The 25,187-nt window shown below is 45.6% G+C and overlaps 1 protein-coding gene across 1 annotated transcript in view; it reads right to left on the minus strand.

Annotated features, from left to right (window-relative positions):
* LOC142776227 (protein transport protein Sec31A-like) overlaps positions 1-25,187 on the minus strand; it is a 156,543-nt gene that overhangs the window by 95,332 nt on the left and 36,024 nt on the right. Inside the window, exons 4-5 of the mRNA XM_075879504.1 lie at positions 23,343-23,414; positions 21,702-21,870 (exon numbers count right to left, since the gene is read on the minus strand). Of these exons, the coding sequence (XP_075735619.1) occupies positions 21,702-21,870; positions 23,343-23,414 (241 nt within the window). The remainder of the gene's footprint in view (positions 1-21,701; positions 21,871-23,342; positions 23,415-25,187) is intronic.

The following is a 25,187-nucleotide window of genomic DNA, read 5'->3' on the forward strand; positions in this document are numbered from 1 at the left end:
TTGAGCGTCACGACCCGTTAACAATGTCGGAAGTGACAACGATGGCTGAGACGCCGCCTCAGATACCGTCGTTGAGAAGGGCTCGCCGAAAAAGAACGTGGAAACACAAGAAGAGATCGAGCGAGCACCGCAAGAAAGGGCGCAAGCGCCGTTCGAAATGCACAGGATAGGTGTTGAGGTCGACTCGAAATGTGTTTGACCGTGCTGAGTGCAATATGTTAAGTTTTCTGGAGTTGTTGTCCTGTGTCACAACTGTATGTCGAGTGAATCAAAATGTTTGTTGCAGTGATGTGATGTATAGTATTGTACAATTGTTGTAATGAGAGAACTTTGTACATTTGTATTGTTTGGAATATGTGATGGAGTGTTGCATTCATGTACCTGTGGCTATATTTCATCTGTTGTGGAATTGAATTACAATGTACAATTGTATTGAGTGATCTATTGTAAATGTGACGTGCCATGAGCGACGGACTATGTTACAGTCTGTTAGAGTGTGTGGTGACTGTTCGCGCTCGTTTGTGTGGTTTTGAATACTATGAGATAATATTCTTAAAGTGGGGACAGTGTCAAAAAACAAGCGCTCAAACGGGGCGCGCCATTAAATTCTTGTGATAACGCGCGGGAGAGACGCCGCGAGGTCAACGGAAAAAAAGAGAGAAAACAAGCATCCAAGGACTCCCCGGGCGTGCGACCCTCCCCTCTCGGAAGCGTAGGTTCGCTGACGAACCTCCTCTCCCCACAACGGCGGCCGAGCAAGCACTCGAGTGTTCTAGATGGGAAGGGGCGGGGTGATGCCGGGTTGAGTCATCCGTCGCGGACGGCATTCGAACCGTCTCGCCCTCTCCCCAGCCTTCGCTGCGTATCGCGCCGACGAAATGGCGAAAACTTTCTGGAATCTCGCACGGAAGGTATTTAATCGAGCAGCCGAGATTGGAAAGCAGGAGAAGACGGAAGTTAGCGCCAGAGCGCGTAGGGATTCCGCCGTGTAGTCGGCGAAGGTTTTGTCCGTAGAGACAAAGCAGGAGAAGATGTTTTCCACCTGAGGGGTGACGACTCGAGCTACAGGCAAGAGTGTGTGTTTACCGCTATCGAGCGAAGACGCGTGGCAACAGCTGTGTGTGTGAAGCCGACGTGTTTCCGTCGAAGAAGTTTGAAGCTTGGAGAGTGGCCAATTGAAGACGCGGGGTTTCCTGGAAGAGAAACTTCGGGGGTCAAGTTAAGACGCGAGGTTTTCTGGAAGAGAAACTTCGGGGGCAGCGGAACGACAACAACGCTGGACTTTGAGTCGGGGGCCAAGTGAAGACGCGAGGTTTCCTGGAAGAGAAACTTCGGGGGCAGCGGAACGACAACAACGCTAGACTTTGAGTGAGTGATTCTCGGAAGAGTATCATCCAGACTTTCGTTCCAAGAACTTTGGACTGAATAGGTTTCCTATCTCTTTAGTCTTTAAGTGTCTTGGTTGTTCAATGCATGCGACTCCATCGTAGTGCGTATTGTTGTCTGTGTCCGTTGTTTCGAGTGTGGCTGATTGTACTGTGTAGTACGTTGTGTGATTGGTGACATATTGTACTCAGCTATTGTAGAGTGTGCATACTTGTGTATTGTTTTGATCTGCCATTATTGAGAATATAATTTTTGTTTTGTTTATCAACTCTCGGCTTTGACTTGTTCTTTGGGCCACAACCCGCGTCTGCAGGCGCGCCAAATAGGACCACTTCTAAATTGTCCACGTTTTCGTGGTGCGGTTCGGGGGGCCGATACTTCGGCCCTTGGAATTAGCCCGGCGATCGCCTCCCTAATTAACGGGACCAGTGACAACGATACTAACACACGGGCACCAGTTTCTCTCTCGCTAGACCTGGGTTTTAAAAGGACAATTCTGTGGACATTCTGGGTAGCCGACGTAAAATTTGCTACCCTGGGAGCGGAATTCTAGTGCCACTTTGGACTGCTTGTTCATGTACAGTCACCCGTTCTTTTTTTTTAGATCGGATCTTTTCCTGGCACTTGAACCAATACTATAGGCGATGTATAGTCACTCTCGCCCGGTACTATGACTTCCAACTCCAGCATTTTAGCGATCTTCTCTTTGATGATCTGCTTTTGCACAGGGGAATAACGATACCGCTTGCTACGGATTGGCTCCTCACAAGTTAGCTCGATATCGTGTTCAATCACCGTCGTGTTTCCGGGACGGTCCGAAAACACGTCTCTCAATTCGGAAACAATCCTTCTCAAGTCCTCTTTCTGGACTTCACTTAACCTATAGGCTCTAGGTTCAACGGCTCCAAGATTACCCCAGATCCCCTTTAGATTACATCACTTGCTAGAGGTCGAAGTTTCTGCTCCCTCTTCTTCTGAATCATTCAAAAGCAGATTTACGACCACTTGACGTTGAATGTATGGTGTCATCAAGTTACTGTTCGGCCGCCTTCCTAATTTTACTTCATAATTGGTATTAAAAAGAATCGATATTACTTTGGCGGGCACTAACCAATGAACCTCAATCTTGTTCTTTTTGGACGGCCGCTCCAGCATTACCTGACTACCTACTTCAAAGGTAAGCTTCTTCGCCGATTTGTCGTAGTACTTCTTCGACAACACTTGTGCAGCCTTCGTGTGGCTTTCCACGAAATATTTTGTTTTTCCAAGCCTCTGAAGGAGGTTTAGAACATACGCAACTACATTAGGGTCCTCATCGAATCCCTCCCAGCACTCGCGTAGCATTTGCAATGGTGTTTTCGAATTCCTGCCATACACAAGCTCTGCAGGGCTAAAACCAGTTATCTCATGAGGAGCTGATCTCAAAGCGCACATAGCGGGAGGAATACACGCTTCCCAGTCGCATTTGTGCTCGTAGCAAAGAGCTATCAGTATCCGTTTCAGAACGAAATGTATACGTTCTACCGGATTAGATTGCGGGTGATGGATCGAGCTGTGCACTAGTTTAATTCCACATTTATCCATAAAGGTAGAGATAAGGCAGCTTGTGAAGGCACTACCAATGATGAATTGGATTTCAGAAGGAAATCCGACGCGTGCAAGTATAGATAGCAGTGCATCCACGACATGAGGGGAATTGAGTTCCTTAAGTGGTATCGCTTCCGGAAATTTCGTGGCTACACAAAGGGCCATCAGGATGTACCGACAACCTTTTCTTGACTCTGGCAATGGCCCGACGAAATCAATTACTAGGTGCCGGAAAGGTTCTGTGATAATTAGCACAAGCTTCATGGTTGCCTTCCACTTGTCCGTGGATTTCCCCTCTCTCTGACAAGTGTCGCATGAACGTACAAAATCTTCAATATCCTTCCAGCATTTCGGCCAGTAAAACTGAAGGGAAACTCTAGCCTTGGTCTTTTTTATGCCGAACTGCTCGGCCCACGCGTTTTCATGCGCCAGTTCCAATAGTTGGTGACGTTACTTTGGGAACCAAGAGCGGCTCATACTTGCGATCTTGCACATTTGCGTAGCTCCGATACAGGAGCCCTGCTTTCTTAAAAACGGAAACATTATTTTTCTTTTTTCCAAGTGTACGCTTTCCGTTAGCGCTTTAATCGAGAACCTCACGCTGCTCTCTAATGAGCGTTTCTCGATCAACCACCGACAGCTCACTCCAACTTTCCGCTACAGGCGAGAGCGTTGCACCCCTCTCGCTCTGACTCAATGGCACCATGTCGTCTCTTCCGCCTACGCAGACCGTGCCAGTCGCTTCGGCGACGGGCTGCTCGAGTGACTGCTCAAATGAGTCACATGAAGAATTTCCTGTCTGAGGTTCCGTCGACTCGCCGCCAAGGTCACACAGATCAGTAGCTTTTGAACTTGATGCTTCACCACATTGAACAAGATCAAGCTCCTGCGAAAGCTTACGCGCTTGCGATCACGTGAGGGCCATGTACGCTAAGTTTGGGAAGAACGATTTACCGTGCTCTTTAAAAAAGCTGCTCTGAGTTATAAGAAAAAAGATAAGCAAAACGATCGGAAAGCGCGGCAGACAAGGCCGCTTCGGTGCGAAGGATGGACAACGTCCATGGTTGCCGCTGTGTCTTGAAGTGCTCGACACGTTTTCCCATTCACACTAATTTCTTGGAGATACGGCTCTAACAAGCTGATGTTTTTTTCTGATTCTCGGATTGTTGCGAAAGCAAACTTTTGCTTACAGTTTATCGCGATGTGCCCTTCCTTTTTGCAGTTGTAGCAGATTAGCGGCTTCCGTGATTCAAACACCCGTGTGGTTTCAGTGCGTTGTTTAGGAACCGCACTCGATTTCTCCGCTTCTGTGTGCCCTTCCCCTACAGTGTCCTTCGTAAGAGACGGGTCCTTCTTAAAATTACGGTGCTGAGCGGGTTTCCGTTCATCAGGCTTCTTCGAAAAGCCCTCTTTCCTTTCATCCTTTGCAACGCGCACTGCCCTGCTATGCAACTTTCGGCGCATATAATACTCCTCAGCTAACTCTGCTTCCTTGTTTAGCTGTACTTCACAAAGTTTGTCCTACAGCCAAAGCATGATATCCTCCCCGATGCAGCGGTAGAATTGCTCCAATGCAATGCATTCTTTCACTTTATCGCGATCGTCATAAACACCTTCGCCCTTGAGCCATTCGATTAAATCAGCTTTAGGACGAAACGCGAAGTCAACGTGTGACTAATTCTCCTTTTTAGCATACCGGAACCTTTGCCCAAAAGCCTCGGGTGACAACTTATAACGTCTCAAGAGCACTTCCTTAACCTCGTCATAGCTCTAAAACGCTTCCCTCGACAAGCACGTTATCGCGTCGGACACTTCGCCGGGAAGAAGAGTTAACAGGTTCTGCGCCCAAAGGGACCGCTCCAAAGCATTTCGCTCACAGACGTGTTCAAACTTGACGAGATACTTCGCTATGTATTCGCCTACTACGAACGGTGGCAGTTGGTCCCGAATTCTATAACCACTCACATGAACAGTCGGAGAAGCTACGCTAGGCGCCTGCGAACACTGTAGGATGGCCAATTCTATTCGTTTCAACTCGAGGCGCTCCTGTCTCTTGGCCTCCTCAGGCTTGCGATGTTCGCGCCTTCCAGCTTCTTCGCGGCGTGCTTTGATATCCGCCCAGGCCTCATCGACTTCCTCAGATGACACTCCTTCATCCTTCATGATCTCAAGGATCGCTTGCTTTCGTTTCGCACGGCCTAAAGTAATGCCAAGCTCCCCACAAATTTCGATGAGTTCCTTCACTTTAAGGTTCTCCATCGTCCACACTAGCCTTTTGCTTTTTGGCCCTGTTAAGAATCTACTTGCCGTACCCACTATAAGTCTACTAGCAAGACACGCAAGCAATTTTTAACACTTCGTGTTTACACCTTCCGCATTAACTTTGGTTTCAAAGCGCTTCGACTTTGCCTGAAACGATTAAAGCTCACTCTAATGCTTCACACAGCACTTCTTCAAACTACTATAACCTGTGCTAGAGTCGTCTAATCAACTGAGGGGAAAACATCCGGCACTCACCGCATCGATGTCGCTGACGCCGGCCGATCCAGCAGCTGCCAACCACTGTTACGATGACGCACGCACCACCGACGATGTTACGAAGGGCGCCACGAAACTCGCTGCTGCCAAGGACACTAGCCGCGCCGACAGCGAAAGGGGCTCGAAGCAACGAGAGGCTGCACTGACGCATAGGTCAGCTGCTGGCGACGCGCCGTAGGGCTTTTTCTTTTTTTCTTTTTTATTTGAGTAACCAAATGTCCAACCAGAAGCGCCGCTGGCCGTGATGTCAGAATCCTCCAATGGGGCCCGCCGCTGCGTGTGATTATACCAAGGACGAGGGATGTTGCCACGCATTGCGTACGACTCGCCAGACTCGAAGGCGCCGATTGCTGCACGTGGTTGCAGCCAAGGGCGAGTGACGTTCCCACGCATTGCGTAAGACTCGCCAGACTGGAAGGCGCTGATAGCTTCAACGGGCTCGCGTGCTGAGGGAGCTCGCGGTGCGGTGCGTGACAGATCGGCGCCGCCGCTAGATGACGTCGTTGAGTTGACAGCGTCAGGCGGGCTCGATTGCTGGCCTTGACACAGATTGCCTTTTGCCGAGGCATTGACGTTCGGTTTGGACTCCCAGGCGTAACAGCCCCAAGGAGTGTGCGCGCTCAGAGCAAATATGGTGGTCAAGAGCGACTGTAAGCAAACGAACACTGCGAGTGGTCCCACGTGATGGCACCTGGCCAATGCCAACGTGGCTCCGGCCTCGGAAAGTTGGGAGGAGGGGGGAAAAGAGAAGAGGCGCGCGAAGAACCACATACGTCGCTACTTTGCGAAGTTTGAGAGGCTTCAATTAAACATGCAGAACAGTGCCAAAATCCGCACCATCGGGAGCGGCATACACGGAAATTCCCCAAGAGACTGATTTTTACTACACACGCAGTTGAAGACGGACGGGTTCGCCAGGGGCACGATTCTTGGGGTGTCTGTGAACTAAACGGAGGAAGGGAAGATAAGTGAGGGCATGCCCAGCCGGCGCACTACGTGAAAAGTGTGGCGGACATGACATCATGGCGGCCATATTGACTGGGCACAATGGCGGCATTGTTATGATTACGTTTCGCGCAGTGGAGCTGGTCTAGCAGTGAGCGGCCGCGGCTGGCGGCGGCATGTGTGCCTCGCCAGGTCTCGTGCTGAACCATGGCCGACAATATCTGTGCTTTGTGCCGCGTTATTGGTTACGCAGTGTTCTCCTGGCAGTTACTGTACCTTTAGCAACGTTTACAAATCCTTTTATCCATCACGGGGTCTCAACAGTACGTAGAACGAGTGCATATCCATGTGTCGAGCGGCGGATGACGCGGATGAAGCAATTAGGGTTCAGCGAAATATTGTTGGGCGCCATGACGAAGCAGAGCGATGACGAACGCCTTGCAGGTCAGTGACGGTTGGGCAGGGCTCCTGCTTGTGGCAATGGACGACGCCGTTGAGCCCAGCAAGACGCAATGAGGACTATGTGCGCATACGCAGTTTCATGTTGTGTGTGTACAGTAACAACTTGCATGTGCATTTTAAAACACCTTTTCTGTTCCGCTTCGTATACTCTCCCCCGGCATTGCATGTAATCTCAACGTAACAGCAAGCGCGTTCAAGTGTCCCTTGCACCGTGTTCAACGTCACCACGGTCGCAGAATGCTGACGCCGGTGAGTTTCACGTGGAACACGAACACAGTGAGCGAACGTGGCATCAGCCGCGTGGCGAATGCAACCGTAGAAGGCGCACGACCAATCGTGTTGTCTGTACAGTTGCTGAATGAATTACGTGAAAACACTCGCCGTTGTCAGCGCATCTAGCGCGCGTTCTCTTGTACTTGCTTCGTTGTCGGTGAGCTGCTATTCGCTGTTAGTAATCGGACGAAATGATTTCGCTGAAGGTGTCACACTGGCCCAGAGTGTTGAGCCCCGTTACATTAGTTTTGGATCGTCACGACACGCGCAATGGGCAGGCAGCTCACGTGCTTTCCGAGCTGGAGAGAGAGTCGTGCCTTCTGCTTTACATTCGGATGTAAACAAGAGAGAGAATTAGACTTTGCCCAGTCAATATGGCCGACTTCCGGCTTCATCGCGGCTTCACAACGAGTGAACATTGGCCAACAAAACACAACACAACATTGGCCAACAAAACAAAAAGAAACACAAAAGCCTCTTTGTAGCTTTTATTTTTCACATTTGCAACCTTGGAAACAGTGTGTTTATCAGACAACATATTAAAGGCAATTTGTACCAAAAATTTTGAAACAATCTGCTCTAACGCACAGCTACCGTGGCAAGATGAGAAATCTGTTCTAAAAGCAGTTTGACTTGGGCAAGTTGGTGCACAATTGGATAGGCTTCAGCGCAATTTAGACGAAGACAAAAGGTGACACACAGAACACAGACGAGCGCTCGTCTGTGTTCTGTGTGCCTCTTTTGTTTTCGTGTAAATTGCGCTGAAGCCTATCCAATGAGAAAACTATAAGGCTCAAGATATATTATTCCTTGCAAAGATAACTAGTCTGTAACACAGCCTGATACGCTATTATGCAAAAGAAAAGCATTGAGCACTGAAGCACACTACCACAGAAAGGCATATCCTGCCAAAAGCATGACAGGTCGTTCAGGAAGAAGCATCAAGAGGTTTTCCATATTTAAAAAAAGTCAACAATGCATCCTGCTGCACCCCTAGGTGTATATTTTATCTTCATGTATTTGTAACTGTCACAAAGCGAGCGCTCAAAAAAGGGCGCGCCGCCAAATTCTCGCCACGAAGCGCCGGAGAGACGCCTCAAGGTGAACAATAAAAAAACGAAAGCAAGCATCCAAAGACTCCCGGGCGCGCGAATCTCTCCCCTCGGAAGCGTAGGTTCACCGACGAACCTCCTCACATCGGTGGCCGAGCAAGCCCTGGAAAGTCCTCGATGGAAAGGGGCATGGTGATACAGGGTTGTGTCATCTGTCGCGGACGGCCCTCGAACCGTCTCGCGCTTTGCCCAGCCATCGCTGCGTATCGCGCCAACGAAACGATGAGAATTTTCCGGAATATAGCGCGGAAGGTATTTAATCGAGCAGCAGAGATGGGAGATCAGGAGGAGAAGGAGGAATTTCACGCCAGTGTGCGTAGGGTGTTTCCGCCGTGTCGTCGGCGAAGCCTTTGGTCCTTACTGACAAAGGAGGACAAGAAAAAAGTATGCGCCAGAGTGCATAGGGTGTTCCGCCGGGTAGTCGGTGAAGGTTTTTTCCTCACTGACAAAGCAGGAGAAGAAAGTTTTGCGCTAGTGTGCGTAGGGTCTTTCCGCCATGTGGGCGAAGCCTTTTGTCTTCAGTGAGAAAAAAGGAGAAGAAGAGGATTTCCACCTGAGGGGTGAAGACTCATGCTACAGGTAGGAGTGTGTGTCTACCGCCAGCGAGCGAAGACGCGCGGCAACAGCTGCGCGTGGGAAGCCGACGTGTTACCGGCGAAGAAGTTTGGTGCTTGGAGAGCGGCCAATTGAAGACGCGAGGTTTCCTGGAAGAGAAACTTCGGGGGCCGTGGAACGACAACAACGCTGAACTTTGAGTGAGTGAATCTCGAAAGAGTATCATTCAGACTTTTGTTCCAAGAACTTTGGACTGAATAAGTTTTCTAACTCTTTAGTCTTTAAGAGTCTTGGTTGTCCGATGCATGCGACTGCATTGTAGTGCGCATTGTTGTCTGTGTCCGTTGTTTCGAGTGTGGCTGATTGTACTGTGTAGTACGTTGTTTGATTGGTGACGTATTGTATTCAACTATTGTCGAGTGTGCATACTTGTGTATTGTTTTGATCTGCCATAATTGAGAATAGAATTTTGTTTTGTTTATCAACTCTTGGCTCTGACTTGTTCTTTGGGCCACAGCCGGCGTCCGCTGGCACGCCAAAAAGGACCACTTATAAATTGTCCACGCTTTGATGTTGCGGTTCAGGGGCCGATACTACGGCCCTTGGAATTAGCCCGGCGATCGCCTAACTACTTAATGGGACCCGTGACAATTAATCTGGCGTCCGCGACAGGACCTTTTGGTGCACAGTGTGCCCAAAGTAGTGAGAAAGAGCCTTGAATTGTTGATAGTGCAATCGGAACGATTTTGTGTGTTGCTCAGTGTTCTCGCTAACGAGTGCAGGAGAGTGTTCCGATAGACTGATTTAGGCAGATACTTTTTGCACGCGGCAAGGTTTAGTTTGCGAGACACCATGCCTCTCGAAAAGTTAGAAGCTCTTGGTGAGAAGATGGGTCTTTCTGGCGCCGAGCTACGGAAGTGGGTCGCCCAGAAGAAAAAAGAAGAAAAAGAGAGGGTCAAAGAAGAAAAGGCAGCTGAGTTGTAGAGAGAGAGGTTGGCAGCTGAGATATCCAAAGAAAAAAAAGCAGCTGAGTTGGAGAGAGAGAGGTTTGCAGCTGAGAGGGCCAAGGAAGAAAGAGAGCAACAATTGAAGTTGGAGTTGGAGAGAGAAAAGCTGGCAGCTGGAAGGTCGAAAAAAAAAGAGAGGCAAAGGAGCGACAGCTGAAGGAAGAAAGAGAGCAACTATTGAAATTGGAGTTGGAGAGAGAAAGACTGGCAGCTGCAAGGGCGAAAGAAGAAAGAGAAGCGGAGATGGCTGAAAGGCAACGGCAGCGGCAGCACGAGAAGGAACTCGAGTGGCGCCGTTTGCAACAGTGAAGTGAAACTCCGGTCCAAGCTAGAGTTGAAAGCAGCGAATGGGAGGACCATGGCTTCCGCTTGAAACCAAGCAAGCTGCTTGTAGCGTTTGATGAAAGGAAGGACGACCTTGACGCGTACCTTCACCGATTTGAGACGATTGCGAGGAGCCAGAATTGGCCGGAACATCAATGGGCAACTGTTTTGAGTACTTGCTTGAGTGGTGAAGCACTCAGTGTGTACGGTAGGCTGACGCCGATCGATGCAGCCAACTATACAAAGGTGAAAGCTGCTTTACTGAAGCGATATATATTTACTGTGGAAGGATTCCGTAACAGATTTCCGACAGGAAAGCCAGCTGATGGTGAGACGACTACGCAGTACGCCGCCCGACTTAGCCATTATTTCGACGGATGGATTGAACTTTCGGGGACAGTGCAGGAGTACGATGAGCTTAGAGAGCTCCTAATTAGAGAACAATTTCTTACTAGTTGCCACCCAAGCCTGTCGCTGTACTTGAAAGAGAGGAAGGCTGAGTCACTTGAAGGCATGCTCGAATTGGCTGATCAATTCTTGGAAGCGCAAGGTAGAACTAATTTGGCCAGGGTCAAGAAGGAGTGTCCTGAAGATTCGAAAAATTCGGCACCCGAAAAAAAGAAATGCGCACCGGAGAGTGTTCCGCGATGTTTTTCTGTGTAACAGAGTGGGTCATCGCGCGAACAGCTGTCGAACGATATTTACGAGCCCTGAGGTCGTAAAATGTTTCAAGTGTGGTCAGACTGGGCACAAAGCCGACGCATGTCGTAACGGAGTGAGTCAAACTCACCAGGTATCCTGTGTGCAAGCGGCACCGAAATCCGATGATAATGTCGTCACCGACGGATTCGTAGAGTTGAAAAATGGGGAGACAATCCCTATTGTGGTTGCTATAATGACAAAACAGACAAACGGTGTTACGAAGGGAATGCCAACGCTGCCTGGAAAAGTTGCGGGCAAGAAGGTTACGGTGTTGAGAGACACCGGTAGCTCCACGGTTATCATGCGGAGAAATTTGGTACGGGAAAGTGAGTTTACAGGCAGAACGAAACCGGTTTGCCTAATTGACCGTACGGTTCGGATGCTTCCCGAAGCAGAAATTAAGGTCGAAACCCCGTACTTCAGCGGGAAGGTTATCATTCTATGCATGACAAACCCCCTGTACCACCTCGCTATCGGAAATATTGACGGGGCGCGAGGGCCGGATGATCTAGAACGTTTGGGAGAAGACCCTACCTAAGATAGAGCCCTTGCCAACCCAGCGACCACGAGATACAGTGGAGGAGCATCCTGTGATGGATCTCACTCGAGCCCAAGGAGAAGCCGTGGTGCAAGAGACAGTGAATGAGGAGATGATCGTGTTGAATGAGTTCACGTGCTGGGCAGCTGGACCTTAGTCGGCACGACCTCAACCGAGTGACCGTGTAAAGGTGACGGAGTCGGCCAGCCAGGCCCAAGGCCGTGACACGACCAAGTGGGTGAATAACCGGGCAGGATCGGTTGAACGTTATGACCCGTTAACAATCTCGGAAGCGAGAACGATGGTTGAGACGCCGCGTCAGATACCGTCGTTGGAAAGGGCTCGCCGGAACAAAACGAGGAAAACCAAGAAGAGATCGAACGAGCACCGCAAGAAAGGTCGCAAGCGCTGCTCAAAGTACACAAAATAGGTGCTGAGGTTGAATCGGAATGTGTTTGGCAGTACTGAGTGCAATATGTTGTGTTAATGTGGTTGTTATCCTGTGTCACAAGTGTATGTCGAGCGAGTCAAAGTGTTTGGTGCGGTGATGTGATGTATAGCATTGTACAATAATTGTAATGACAGACTTTGGTACCTTTGTATTGCTTGAAGTATGTAATGGAGTGTTGTATTCATGTACCTGTGACTATATTCTATGTGTTGTAGGATTGCATTGCAATGTAAAATTGTATTGAGTGATCTATTGTGAATGTGACGTGTCATGAGCGACGGACTATGTTACAGTCTTTGAGAGTGTGGGGACTATTCACCCTCGTTTGTGTGATTTTGAAAATTATGATCTTAAACCAACATCAGCATGAATCAGGAAGGGATTTTCAACGACGACACAATTGGTATCAACAATACACGACTTTGCTACTTCAATTAATAATGGAAAACAAACAGATGCATTTTTTATGGATTTTTCGAAAGCTTTTGAGAAGGTTTCGCACAATAGATTAGTATACAAATTAGAAAAAATTCTCGGGAATGATCAACTTAATAAATGGATATTGGCCTACTTGAAAAACAGAGAACAGTTTGTAGATTTTAACAGTCATTCCTCTCACAGGGTTTCCGTTGACTCTGGCGTCCCCCAAGGGTCTGTTCTGGGTCCCCTTCTATTTATTTTATATATTAACGACATAGTAAACGGTATACCTGTAAATATAAGGCTCTACGCGCACGATTGCGTTATTTATTCTTCTTATTTATTTATTCTGAAATAGAATCCGCAAAGGACCAAGTTTTGTTAAACGAGTCATTTAACAGGGTTGTTTCCTGGTGCGAGGCTTGGCAAATGTCCATCAATTTAAAAAAAAAACAGTGTACATGTCCATTTCTCATAAGAAAAACAAATTAGATTTTCAATACTTTACAAACAATGCCATTCTTGCCGAGGTTCAATCCTACAAGTATCTTGGGTTATGGATAGCAAATGATCTTAACTGGACAAAACACACTGACATAGTAACTTCCAAGGCTAATCAGAAACTGTTCTTTTTACGAAGGACTTTGAAACTCTCCCCTCCATCTGTCCGTAATGTTGCTTACAAATCGATAGTCCTCCCTATACTTGATTATGCTGCAGTGATCTGGGATCCATTTGTTCAAACTAACATTCATAAAGTCGAAAAAGTACCAAGAAGAGCTGTTCGCTTCATATATAACAGTTATGGACGAACCTCGGTATTGAACTGTTAGTAAGAGCTAACTTACTTTCACTTTCAGAAAGAAACCGCATATCCCGATTAAAATATTTATACTAAATAATTATATGGGCATTACAAGATAGATATTGGAAAAATTATTTCATTTTCTTCAGGTTACGCCACCAGACAACGCCATGATCGTACAATAACTCCCTTTCGTACCCGCAATAACTGCTTCAAATATTCTTTTTTCCCCAGAACTGTGAAGGATTGGAATAGTTCAAATAACCATCAAGTCACAACACAGTCTTTAACATCCTTTGCCGCTGGTCTGGAACAACAGAGAAAATAATTTTACTTGTGTGCTAGTTCTGTTTTCTTTTCTTAAAATGAGAGTGATGTGTCATCGGTAAAATTTTGTTACGTTTGTTTACGTTGTAAAACGCCAGTGATAGTTATTTGTTTGCTTTGTGTTATATGGCTGCCTACTATGTGAAATGTGATAGGCTATTTCTGTTTGCCTGGTGTTATATGCTGATGTTTATGTCTTTTGTACCCACCTGCTAAAATCCCTCCAGGGGATTGCAGTACCAATAAATAAAAACAATAAATAAAATTACCCTCAGCAGACAGCAGCTTTTCAGGATAACCTCAACATCTTTAACACTGTGCTTCATCAGTAAAAGCTTTTGTGCCACACAGGACTTTCAATATAACAACAAACTGCGACAAGTGCACACAAGAATTGCAAGCACTGAAAGATCTCTTCTCTAAAGGCCAAAGTGACTAGGAGTTCGCAAAATCGCAAAAAAATCTATTTTTCAGACAGCCTAATATTGTAACATCAAGGGTAGCTAATGTTGACTACAGTGCACTCTCAGTGAATTGAACTCTGTTAAACAAAACTTTTCTTTAAATGGACCATCTGCCTTTAGCACAATTAGTTTCGTACCTGAATTCTGCACCCTTTCTCATCTATCAGTAAACGGAAGTCCTGTTAAACGGAACATTTTTCTGGTCCCTTCAAGTTCTGTTTAACGAGATTCTATTGTATGAACAGTTCAGATTTTTTAAAGAGTACTGTAAATGCCTGCTTTTTAATTAATGGTTTCAAAAGAGGTTCCTTTTGTACAAGACACTCATTTCAAAGAAACCCATTAAGCTAACAAGACCAGGCATGAAATGAACTCGAAGCTCATTATAACAAACTTGCATCTTACATGAAAATAAGTTTGTTGTATCCAAAATTTCGTTAAAAGTTTATTCTTAACACTAAATTTATTGCGAGCATATTTTTATTTACTTTGTTATTACTGATATTTCATTATATCTGGACTAGTTATATCGAGGTTTGAGAGTAGAATAGCTCAAGTTGTCCTGAATTAAATGAGCAAGCCACGAGAAATGAATTAGTACTGTTTCAGTTTGGGCTTAACATCAAATTCAACAGTACTTCCAGAACGATTAAATGCCATATTCAGTTGCATAATTTGCACACCCCGAATATTTTGCCAGCTTTACTAAAGCAACACACACACACACACACACACACACACACACACATATATATATATATATATATATATATATATATATATATATATATATATATATATATATATATATATATGTATATATATATATATATATATATATATATAAGGGAAAGAAGTGTATACCTAAGGGCTCGTTTTTCCGTGTTTTTAACACAATAATAATCTGCAGCGGCGATGGCGTAGTGGTTAGAGCATCCGCCTCGCATGCAAGAGGTCCGTGGTTCAAATCCCGGTACCGCGCAGTTCCCAACCGGATTAAAAAAAAAAAATCCGCGTGTTGATGGAACTGCATTAAGAGGCCTGGGGTGCGGCCTCACCGGCAAACACCGCCGAGAACGCACTCCCTCACCAGAGAAGGATTGGCCACCCTGGTGCAGTATCTGGCCACTACCTCCCACATGCTTACGTCAAATAACTCACGGCCCTCAGTCCCCAGCAGCTGCGAAGCAACTGACCACGGCGGCGGTCAGATCTGCAACGCAGCAGAGGGTGCTAAGAATCTCTGGATCCAGACAGGCCGCCATTGGAACCTGAACTTGGCAACGTTTAACGCTAGAACCTTATCTAGTGAGGGAAGTCTAGCTGTACTATTCGAGGAGCTAGAGGGTGTTAAATGGGATATAATAGGGCTCAGTGAGGTTAGGAGGACAGATGAGGCCTATACGGTGCTACAGAATGGACACGTCCTTTGCTACAGGGGCTTGGCAGACAGAAGAGAACTGGGAGTGGGGCTCCTAATTCACAGAAACATAGCTGGCAACATAGAGGAATACTATAGCATTAATGAAAGGGTGGTAGGTATCGTAATTAAACTGAATAAAAGATACAAGATAAAGGTAGTACAGGCTTACGCGCCTACATCCAGCCACGATGACGCTTCAGTTGAAAGCTTCTATGAAGACGTGGAATCGGCAATGAGTAAGGTAAAAACACAGTATACTATAGTGATGGGCGACTTTAATGCAAAGGTAGGGAAGAAGCAGGCTGGAGACCAGGCAGTAGGAGATTATGGCATCGGTACTAGAAACGCCAGAGGAGAGCTACTAGTAGAATTCGCAGAACGCAATAATTTACGGATTTTGAATACCTTCTACCGAAAACGAGAAAACCGCAAGTGGACATGGAGGAGCCCTAATGGCGAAAATAAGAACGAAATAGACTTTATAATGAGTGCACACCCTGGAATCGTGCAGGATGTGGAAGTGATTGGCAAGGTACGATGCAGTGACCATAGAATGGTACGGTCTCGAATTCGCCTAGACTTGAAGAAGGAACGACAGAAACTGATACGCAAGAAGCCAATCAATCAGCTAGCACTGAGAGGGAAAGTACAGGAATTCAGAGTGTCACTGCAGAACAGGTACTCGGCTCTCAGTGAGGAAACCAACCTTAGCGTAGATACAATGAATGAAAATCTGACGAGTATCATTATGGAGTGTGCAGTGGAAGTTGGAGGCAGGGTAGTTAGACAGGACACTGGCAAGCTTTCACAGGAAACAAAGAACCTAATTAAGAAGCGTCAAATCATGAAAGTGTCAAGTACAACAGACAAAATAGAACTGGCAGAGCTTTCGAAGTTGATTAATAGACGTAAAGTATGCGATGTAAGAAGGTATAACATGGAGAGAATTGAACACGCTCTGAAAAACGGAGGAAGTGTCAAAGCATTGAAGAGGAAACTTGGGATAGGCAAAAGTCGGATGTATGCACTAAGGGACAAAGAAGGCAAAATAACTACCAATATGGATAGGATAGTTAAGATAGCGGAGGAGTTTTACAGGGATCTGTACAGTAGCCGAGACAACCACGACCTTAATACTATAAGAACTAGCAGTAACCCAGATTACACCCCACCAGTAATGATAGAAGAAGTCAGAAAAGCTTTGGAGAGCATGCAAAGGGGCAAAGCTGCTGGTGAGGATCAGGTAACATCAGATCTGCTGAAAGATGGAGGACAGATTGTGTTAGAAAAACTAGCCACCCTGTTTACGAGGTGTCTCCAGACGGGAAGAGTACCAGAGTCTTGGAAGAACGCTAACATCATCTTAATACATAAGAAAGGAGATGACAAGGACTTGAAGAATTACAGGCCGATCAGCTTGCTCTCTGTAGTGTACAAGCTATTTACAAAGGTAATTGCTAACAGAGTAAAGAAAACATTAGAATTCAATCAACCAAAGGAACAAGCAGGATTTCGAACAGGCTACTCAACAATTGACCACATTCATACTATCAATCAGGTAATAGAGAAATGCTCAGAGTATAACCAACCACTATACATAGCCTTCATAGATTACGAGAAGGCGTTTGATTCAGTAGAAATATCAGCCGTCGTGCAAACACTGCGGAATCAGGGCGTAGATGAAGTATATATAAACATTCTGGAAGAAATCTACAGGGGATCAACTGCTACTATAGTGCTTCATAGAGAAAGCAACAGAATACCAATCAAGAAGGGTGTAAGGCAGGGGGACACAATTTCCCCAATGCTGTTTACCGCGTGCTTACAGGAGGTTTTCAGAAGCCTAGAATGGGAACAGTTAGGGATAAGAGTCAATGGAGAATACCTTAGTAACCTGCGCTTCGCCGATGACATTGCATTGCTGAGTAACTCGGGGAACGAATTGCAACTCATGATTACGGAGTTAGACAAGGAGAGCAGAAAAGTGGGTCTTAAAATTAATCTGCAGAAAACGAAAGTAATGTACAACAACCTCGGCAAAGAGCAGCGCTTCGAGATAGGTAATAGTGCACTTGAAGTTGTAAAAGACTATGTCTACTTAGGGCAGGTAATAACCGCAGAGCCGAACCACGAGATTGAAGTAACTAGAAGAATAAGAATGGGGTGGAGCACATTCGGCAAGCACTCTCAAATTATGACAGGTAGATTGCCACTATCCCTCAAGAGGAAGGTATATAACAGCTGTATCTTGCCGGTACTTAGCTACGGAGCAGAAACCTGGAGACTTACAAAGAGGGTTCAGCTTAAATTGAGGACGACGCAGCGAGCAATGGAAAGAAAAATGGTAGGTGTAACCTTAAGAGACAAGAAGAGAGCAGAGTGGATTAGGGAACAAACGGGGGTTAAGGATATCATAGCTGAAATCAAGAAGAAGAAATGGACATGGGCAGGGCATGTAGCGCGTAGACAGGATAACCGCTGGTCATTAAGGGTAACTGACTGGATTCCCAGAGAAGGGAAGCGGGTTAGGGGGAGACAGAAGGTTAGGTGGGCAGATGAGATTAAGAAGTTTGCGGGTATAAATTGGAAGCAGCAAGCACAGGACCGGGTTAACTGGCGGAACATGGGAGAGGCCTTTGTCCTGCAGTGGACGTAGTCAGGCTGATGATGATGATGATGATGATGAATGTTAATAACTTCCCCTGTACATTCCTTGGCATTACTGTCTGTTATATCTCATATATATATATATATATATATATATATATATAGGCAGGCATGGTGGTTGAGTGGCCGTAGCGTTGCATATAGTCCAATAGATCCTCCGTGAGCGGTCACAACGTGGTTTATTTCGACGTTTCGGCCTAGAGTCTGGCCTTCATCAGGATTAAAGATACAGTTTGTTGGTGCTCAGCTTTATACAATCTCAAATCAGAGGGCAAGGAAAGAAGAAAAAAGACAGAAAGGAAAAAAAAGAAAAAAAGGAAAAAAAGAAAAAGAAAAGAAAGAGAAGAAAAAAGAGAAGAAGAGAAAAATAATATACAGTGGACTCCCCTCGGGCACCCCCTTCCACTCTTCCCTCCTATTCCCCCCTCCACTCTTCCCTCCACATCCCCCTTCATCTCTCTCCCCCTTCTCCCCTTCACCTTTCTGATGTCAGCGGTCTGTGTATGTTTCCTTTCACTAACGCATTCGTCCCGGCCAGGCGGCGCTTCCTGGCACTGGCGGTTCGGTGTGGGGCAAAAAAGAGCTTTTTTAGGAAGTTCTAAGCCTTTAACTACTCGGAGTCCCGTAAACAATTCGTCGTAGAAGGAGGGGTGCCACCTATTGTGGCAGAGGCTGGTAAGCAGGCATTTTAGGAAGTTCTAAGCCTTTAACTACTCGGCGCCCTGTCAACATTTCGTCGTAAAAAGAGAGGTGCCCCGTTTTGCGGTAGAGGCTGGTAAGCGGGCGCAATGCGAATTCCTTGCCCGCTTCTGGATTACCCGTGTAGTGGGGGCCTCCCGGCTGTGCACAGGGTTGCTGTTGGGCATGTCATGCATGGCAGAATTGATTGGGTAGTAAAATAAAACAGAAAACAGACGACAGCTGCCCTTAGGAAGAGTAGTTACACTTGGAATTGTTTTGGGTTTTCCAGTGCCCTTCGCAGCTGCAGTGCCATGAACTCGGTTACTATTTTCATTGTTGCCGTTATTGTTTTCAAATGCTTTAATTGCTGCAAGTGTACCAGGATTCTCATTTATTCCTCTATCGAGGGTGTTAAATCGGTGGATAAGGTATGACTCGTTGTTCACGTTCTCGATTTGATTTAAATCCCGTCTCTAAGAGTGTTACTGATAGTTTGTCGAATGCATGGTCGGGAAGATTGAGATGTTTTGATAGAGGTAGACTTGGGGCTGATTTCGCATGGGCTCTGTGATTACTTAAGCGAATCCTAAATGGTGTTTCTGTCTGTCCGATGTACTGCATACCACACACGTTGCATTCGAGTAGGTATACCACATTAGAGGAATCGCATGTTAGGTTTCCTCGTATGTTAATCGAAAACTTGGATTGCGTGCTGGTTGCCCTGTCTGTTTCTCGCATCGCCTTACATACAAGACATCGTGGCTTTAAACAAGGGCGGCATGAATTATTGGGGGGTGATGTGTTAATTTGGGAGTGGACAAGGGTGTCTTAGAGGTTACGTGGTCGTCGGTAAACGACGCCTGGAGCGGATGGGAACAAAGTGAACGTCTGAAACGCGCATTCCCATCCACTCCAGCCGTCCCATCAGTGACGCGCATTCCCATCAGTGCATTCGCATCAGTGACGCATTCCCATCAGTGACGCGCATTCACTCCCGCGATTCCCATCAGTGACGTGCGAGGGCTCTCGTGAGGGCCTGTCGCCCTGTCACGCTGTTCCCCTCAACTTCTGCGTCAGTGCTGAAATGCACGCTTCATTAATTTCAGAAGTTTAGGTTTCGCTATCCGTCCATCATGTTTTTACTGTTCCCTTGTGATGGGCTAGAATAAATATACATACGACGAAATTCAAGCTCGATGTTGTAAAGTTTGTCAACAAAGTGGCAGCGAGAGACATCCTTGATATAACGAATTTTCGCCACGGACAATCTAAGAATTTTGCCCCGGATTTCGTCTTTGGCATGAGCATGCATCTTTCGCGACAAAGCTCGCGCGAAGCGGCGGTAGCACACCCAGCACACTCGTGGCCCCGGTGACTCCCAGGCTAAAGCGCGAGGCGAGCAGACGGGGCCGCCTGTGCCCCACGAGCCGACGTTGCCGCCCTTGTTGCCACCACGGGTGCATGTGCAGATGTTCCCTCCTTTCCCTTCAAACCAAAAACAAACAAACAAGAAGAAAACTATTTTTGCATTGGCAGTGCCACGCTTTTAGTTAGCGGCTTGGCACGTGCATCGAGTGCCCCACTCCCCCTCCCACGTTTCTTCCTGCTCGTCCAAGATGACTGGTTTCTGTTCTGTTTGAGCATTTGACGGCAGTTCTGACATGCGGGAGATGTTATCGTGTGTGCCTTCCAGTTGATGGAGATGGACAGGCTCATTTGATCCCTGCTTCAAGTAGCCCTCATGCCCTTTTGCCCTTTCGTAAAAGTTATGGTGCACAGAAGCACGTTATCAATTTGGACTTGCGAAACATGGCGGTGACGACAAAAATTACTCGAGAGTGTCTATAGAACTGCCATCAAAAAATTGACTCAGTTTTTTACTGCTAAATACGTTTTTTGGGTGAGATTAGCCTTCATTTCCGCTTTCGTTTAATTTGTGCATTTATTTTTCGGGTTTTTGTACTGAACCTGTATATAAAGACATCCTCTCTACTAGCGAATTTTTCTGAGGATTGGTCAATTTCATTATATCCAGGTTTACCTGTATCAGTTGCCTGCCATTCAAGAAGGCCTTTTAATTATGTGCTAATGCTTAGGTCATCCGGTCGTGGGACCTAGTTTCTCCCACTAGTCTAGAAAAGAGCTTCAAGAAAATTGGCTGTTTAAAAGCGCTCGACGGACCGAGAACGATGCATTTTGCGAGGGCCGTGACAGCAGCTGCAATGATTATTCCCAATCGGCCCTTTCAACCTTTCAATAAGTGATTCCGACTAGACCTCGCGTGACCAGATTCGACTGGTAATAGCTTTTAGCTGATTCTGTTAAATATTAGAGTGCACTTTGTTTCCAGTCCGATTCATTTTTTTAAACGTATATACTACACCTGCTAGGACTATTGCACACCATTTCGTATGTGTTCAGGAAATCTCCGCACCCCTTTTTCAATGTCCATGATCGCGAAAAAAGCAAAGTGCTGAAATTATGCAGTTAAATATGGTATGTTAAGAAACATCGAGTACTATTGTCTGTGTGTAACACATTGTGAAAATAAGCTCTATACTGAATCACAAGAAATCCACAAAGCGCAGGCACCCAACTCGGAAAACAAGCCACGCTTACGATACGACTACCCCAGCACAGTCACACTCTCTTGTTCCTGATACACTCCCACAAGCAGACCAAAATGTGGGTCATAAACAACTTGCACCATTCACAAACGAGACTGTGTAAAAATGGCTCCATAAAATCAACTACAAAAATAAAATCAGCCCATAAAAATTACAGGAAATTGTTGTAAAAACATACAGGCATGATTGCTGAGTTGCACTTTTCATTTTGATGATTCACACGATAAGTGGTACAACAAATTTTTTAAACCCAACATTCTTTATTAAAAGTGAAAGAAAGTGCCGTTTTGGTTTCTACTAAGAAGGCAAGAGAAAATGAAAAAAAAAAGTTTGGCGGCGGGTCAAGGCATCATAGGTGCAGAAGACCCAAACAGGAACAAAAGTGTGGGGCTATTGCACAAACTCACCTAGCTGTGCGGACAATTCGAGCAGGGTCTCCAGTGCAGGTACGAAACTGTACTTCCTTTGGAAGCTGGAGATGGCAAGGTGGCCGTGCACCCACAGTGCCTTCTTGTAGTCGTTCTCCTGTAGAGCCCGTACGATGTCGTGAAGATAGATTCTCGTCATTGGTTCGAGCTGCATATGCAAGAGTGGAACAGCTGTATTTTTCCAATATACACATCAGCTTGAATGCTAAACACTGGTGTTTTTGTTTCATCCCTGTACCCCACGAACTTTAGAGATCAGCTAAAGAAAAAAAGTCTTTAAAAAATCAGTGCATCCTTTGGCATGTTCACATGATAATACTGTAGAACATTTGATGCCACAGCTGGGGAATCATCTTATAGAGCAAATACATATTTAAGGGGATACTAAAGGCAAATGACTTAGGGTGCACTGACAGATGACGTTTCAAATGTAAAAAAAGGCTTTATTATTGCAGATATTAGGTATTGCGTATGCTTCCTTATTTTTGTTTATATGTCACTCTAGTTTGAAAAAATTGTTAAATTCAATTTGCAACGACAGATGCACATTCTGGTATTAGCATAATAAATTAGCACTTCCCCAATACAGATTTGTCAACACCGGTGAAACCCAAAATAATAAAATTCTCACGACAATAAAATACTTTCCAGTCCCCGGTGAATACCTGTAGAATTCCATGCATCTTGCATTTCTCGACACCTCAATGTTGCTGAACTGGAGTCTCGCAACAACAAATCTGACGAGACATTTGCCCAATTCATTATCGGCTCTTGCAAGATCAGCACACTCCAAACTTAGTTCAAACCTATTTGCTTCACACTTTAATTGTATGGAAGCTCCACCACATCGCACTGCTGTGGGTGCACCCATGTCTGTTGTCCATTGGACAAGTGACACAGCACTGGAAGCTCCTGCGTGCGCCAGACGTACTCATCCACTATGTTAGGACTGCTGAATTAGGCAATAAACTGCGGTGTGAACAAGTTCAGCGTTTGGTTCCTTTCTTCAGCACTGTTTTGTCTCAGCTCTCATAGTGAGCAGTCATGCTACTGCACTCTCTTCTTTGGCTGCTGCAACTTCTATTGCCTACTCAAGAAATGCAGGACTATTATAGAACATTTGAAGTTATTTCTACTGTTGAACATGGGGGCCTTGACATAACAGTATTCTAAATGTACAGAACTTCTTCACTGCAAGTATGACTTCATTATATAATGGTTTGATTGTGTAAATAAACTCTAATGTGAATAACACAGCTACACCTTCCACTCCTACTTCCAGAGCAAAACAGTAAAACTTCTGTGAATATAACTAGGTAAATATAACAATTTTTTCAAGAAAACACTGCAATGAGAATCGAAAAGCTGCACTGACGCCTCATTAGAAGAAAATGGAAACATAAGCACCAGTACTACACTGCGGCTGTTTTGCTTGCTTAAAAAAAATCGATCTCAAAATGATGCATAAAACATTTCTCTCTCCCACAACACAAAAACTAATTGGTTTCAAAGTACTTCGAGCCAAAGAAGAGAAACAAGTCAGATATACAACTAATTCTCGAGGTCTAGAAGAATACGGAAGAGATCTTTAGGAAGCAGCCAGTTTTTAGTCCAACTTACCGCACCTTCTCGTAACTTGTCATAAAGGTTCTCAAGTTTGCGTGCAACATCACGCAGCTTCCGCCTCGTTTGCTGGTCCAAAAAAAAAGAGACACTTCAGTGTTTCAATGCTCTTACATTGCTTAAATAAAGGGACACTAAAAAGCAAAACAATTTTTTGCATATTAGTAAAGTATAATTTCACAATCCAGAAAACATCACTTTTACTGCAGCACGACACTTGGTAACAAATAGAACATGCGAAATGAAGATGCGGGTGGCAATGCCACCTTGAGATTCCTGCACCAAACACCGCGTCGTAAATATTTTTGAAGGTGTCCTACTAGTTTTAATTCATAAAAATGAAGTACATAGCAATCTGTGGGTGCTTTAGGCCTAGCATACCAAGTTTCAGAAAATTTTATCGAGCCAATGCCAGAAAAATACAAAAAATACATTTTGAAATTTTTAGAGTCATTCACGAAGCTCTTGGTGCGAAATTAAAAAATGAAACTTCAACCTCTATTTTATCTGCTAATAATGAACTTATGATAGTGAACCAAATGGCATTAGAGTTCTCAGAGTGCAGTTTGTCAATCGAAACCAAGTCATCGTTCCTCTTTAGCTACTCGTTACATTATCTTTATAAAGGCTGATACATGATAAGCACATTGGACAACTATAGTCTCAATCAGCAGCTAATCGTAAGTGCTCTAATAGCAAAACTGTAAATAAAACTACAATTTGTTAAGATTATAATAATTGTTAAACTTATTAGGATGGCCACACTTTTGAAAGACAAGTCTGCTCTTTATATCAGTCATAGCTGGAATGATGTGTGTGAGAAATGTTCAGGAAGCAAAAATTTTGGCTGCCATCATATTTTAGTTCTATTAGGTCGTCTTGTGGCAGGGGCATTCGCGACCTTCTGGGGGTGTTTTCCAGCAACCACAGCTAGACTCCTTTCTTATTTGGCACAGCTGCACTAATAAGTGACGTTCGTACTCGCACCAGTAGTGCTGCACAGTACACGAACATCTAGCAGTGGTGCAATTTTGTACGCATTCCAAATTCGGACGGAAATGTTCCATCGACTCGCACGCGATTGGCCCATTTGAGCCGTGATGAATGCGATGACGTCCTATGTCACGTGAGCCAAGGTGTCACGTGTCTGTTTTCGTCCGTTTTTCGGACGGGGGTGAATGAACGGTCAGAGAGACCATCCGAAACGAACAAATGGATTGAAATGGCTTAGAGGTGGCGTGGATTGCTTTGAAATGTAAGCGCTTTGCACCTTTTCAGTATCCGGGCACTTTGAGAACCTCGCATTACCTTTCTCTGCCACAGTTTTTCGTCTCCCCAGTGCGGCTTCTGCAGTCGAGCAGAGACAACAAAGCAATGTAAATAGTGCATTTGAATAGTTGTCTGAAAGAGTGTTCCGACGTTTTCGTGTGGCGGAACGAACAGTGCGCATCTTGTACAACAATTTTGACCGTATCATTGGTTGCCAGCAAGCCAGTGGCCTGATATACACACAGATGTCATATCACTTATATCATTCCACTTCGACAGCAGCGGCGTCGCAGTGGGCCTCGTGCCTTTACGCTGTGGCTCAGTTCCTCCTCCGTTGTCGTAGCCACCCCATCTGTCTTTGCTCATTGTCGAATAGAGACAGGCGAACGGACAGACAGACAGACCAACACAGACGGACAGACATACAGCTGAACGGAGGATTCACAGTTTACCGAAGAAACCCTTTCAAGCTTCGCCCCAGTCATCATCATTCACTCCGTGAATATGCTGCGATTTTTTTTCTGGGCAGGCCCTTTATGGTTAAGCACATCACTTAGCGTCTGCCACAGCCGC

The sequence above is a fragment of the Rhipicephalus microplus genome, chromosome X (assembly GCF_043290135.1).
Source record: "Rhipicephalus microplus isolate Deutch F79 chromosome X, USDA_Rmic, whole genome shotgun sequence".
Lineage (NCBI taxonomy): Eukaryota > Metazoa > Arthropoda > Arachnida > Ixodida > Ixodidae > Rhipicephalus > Rhipicephalus microplus.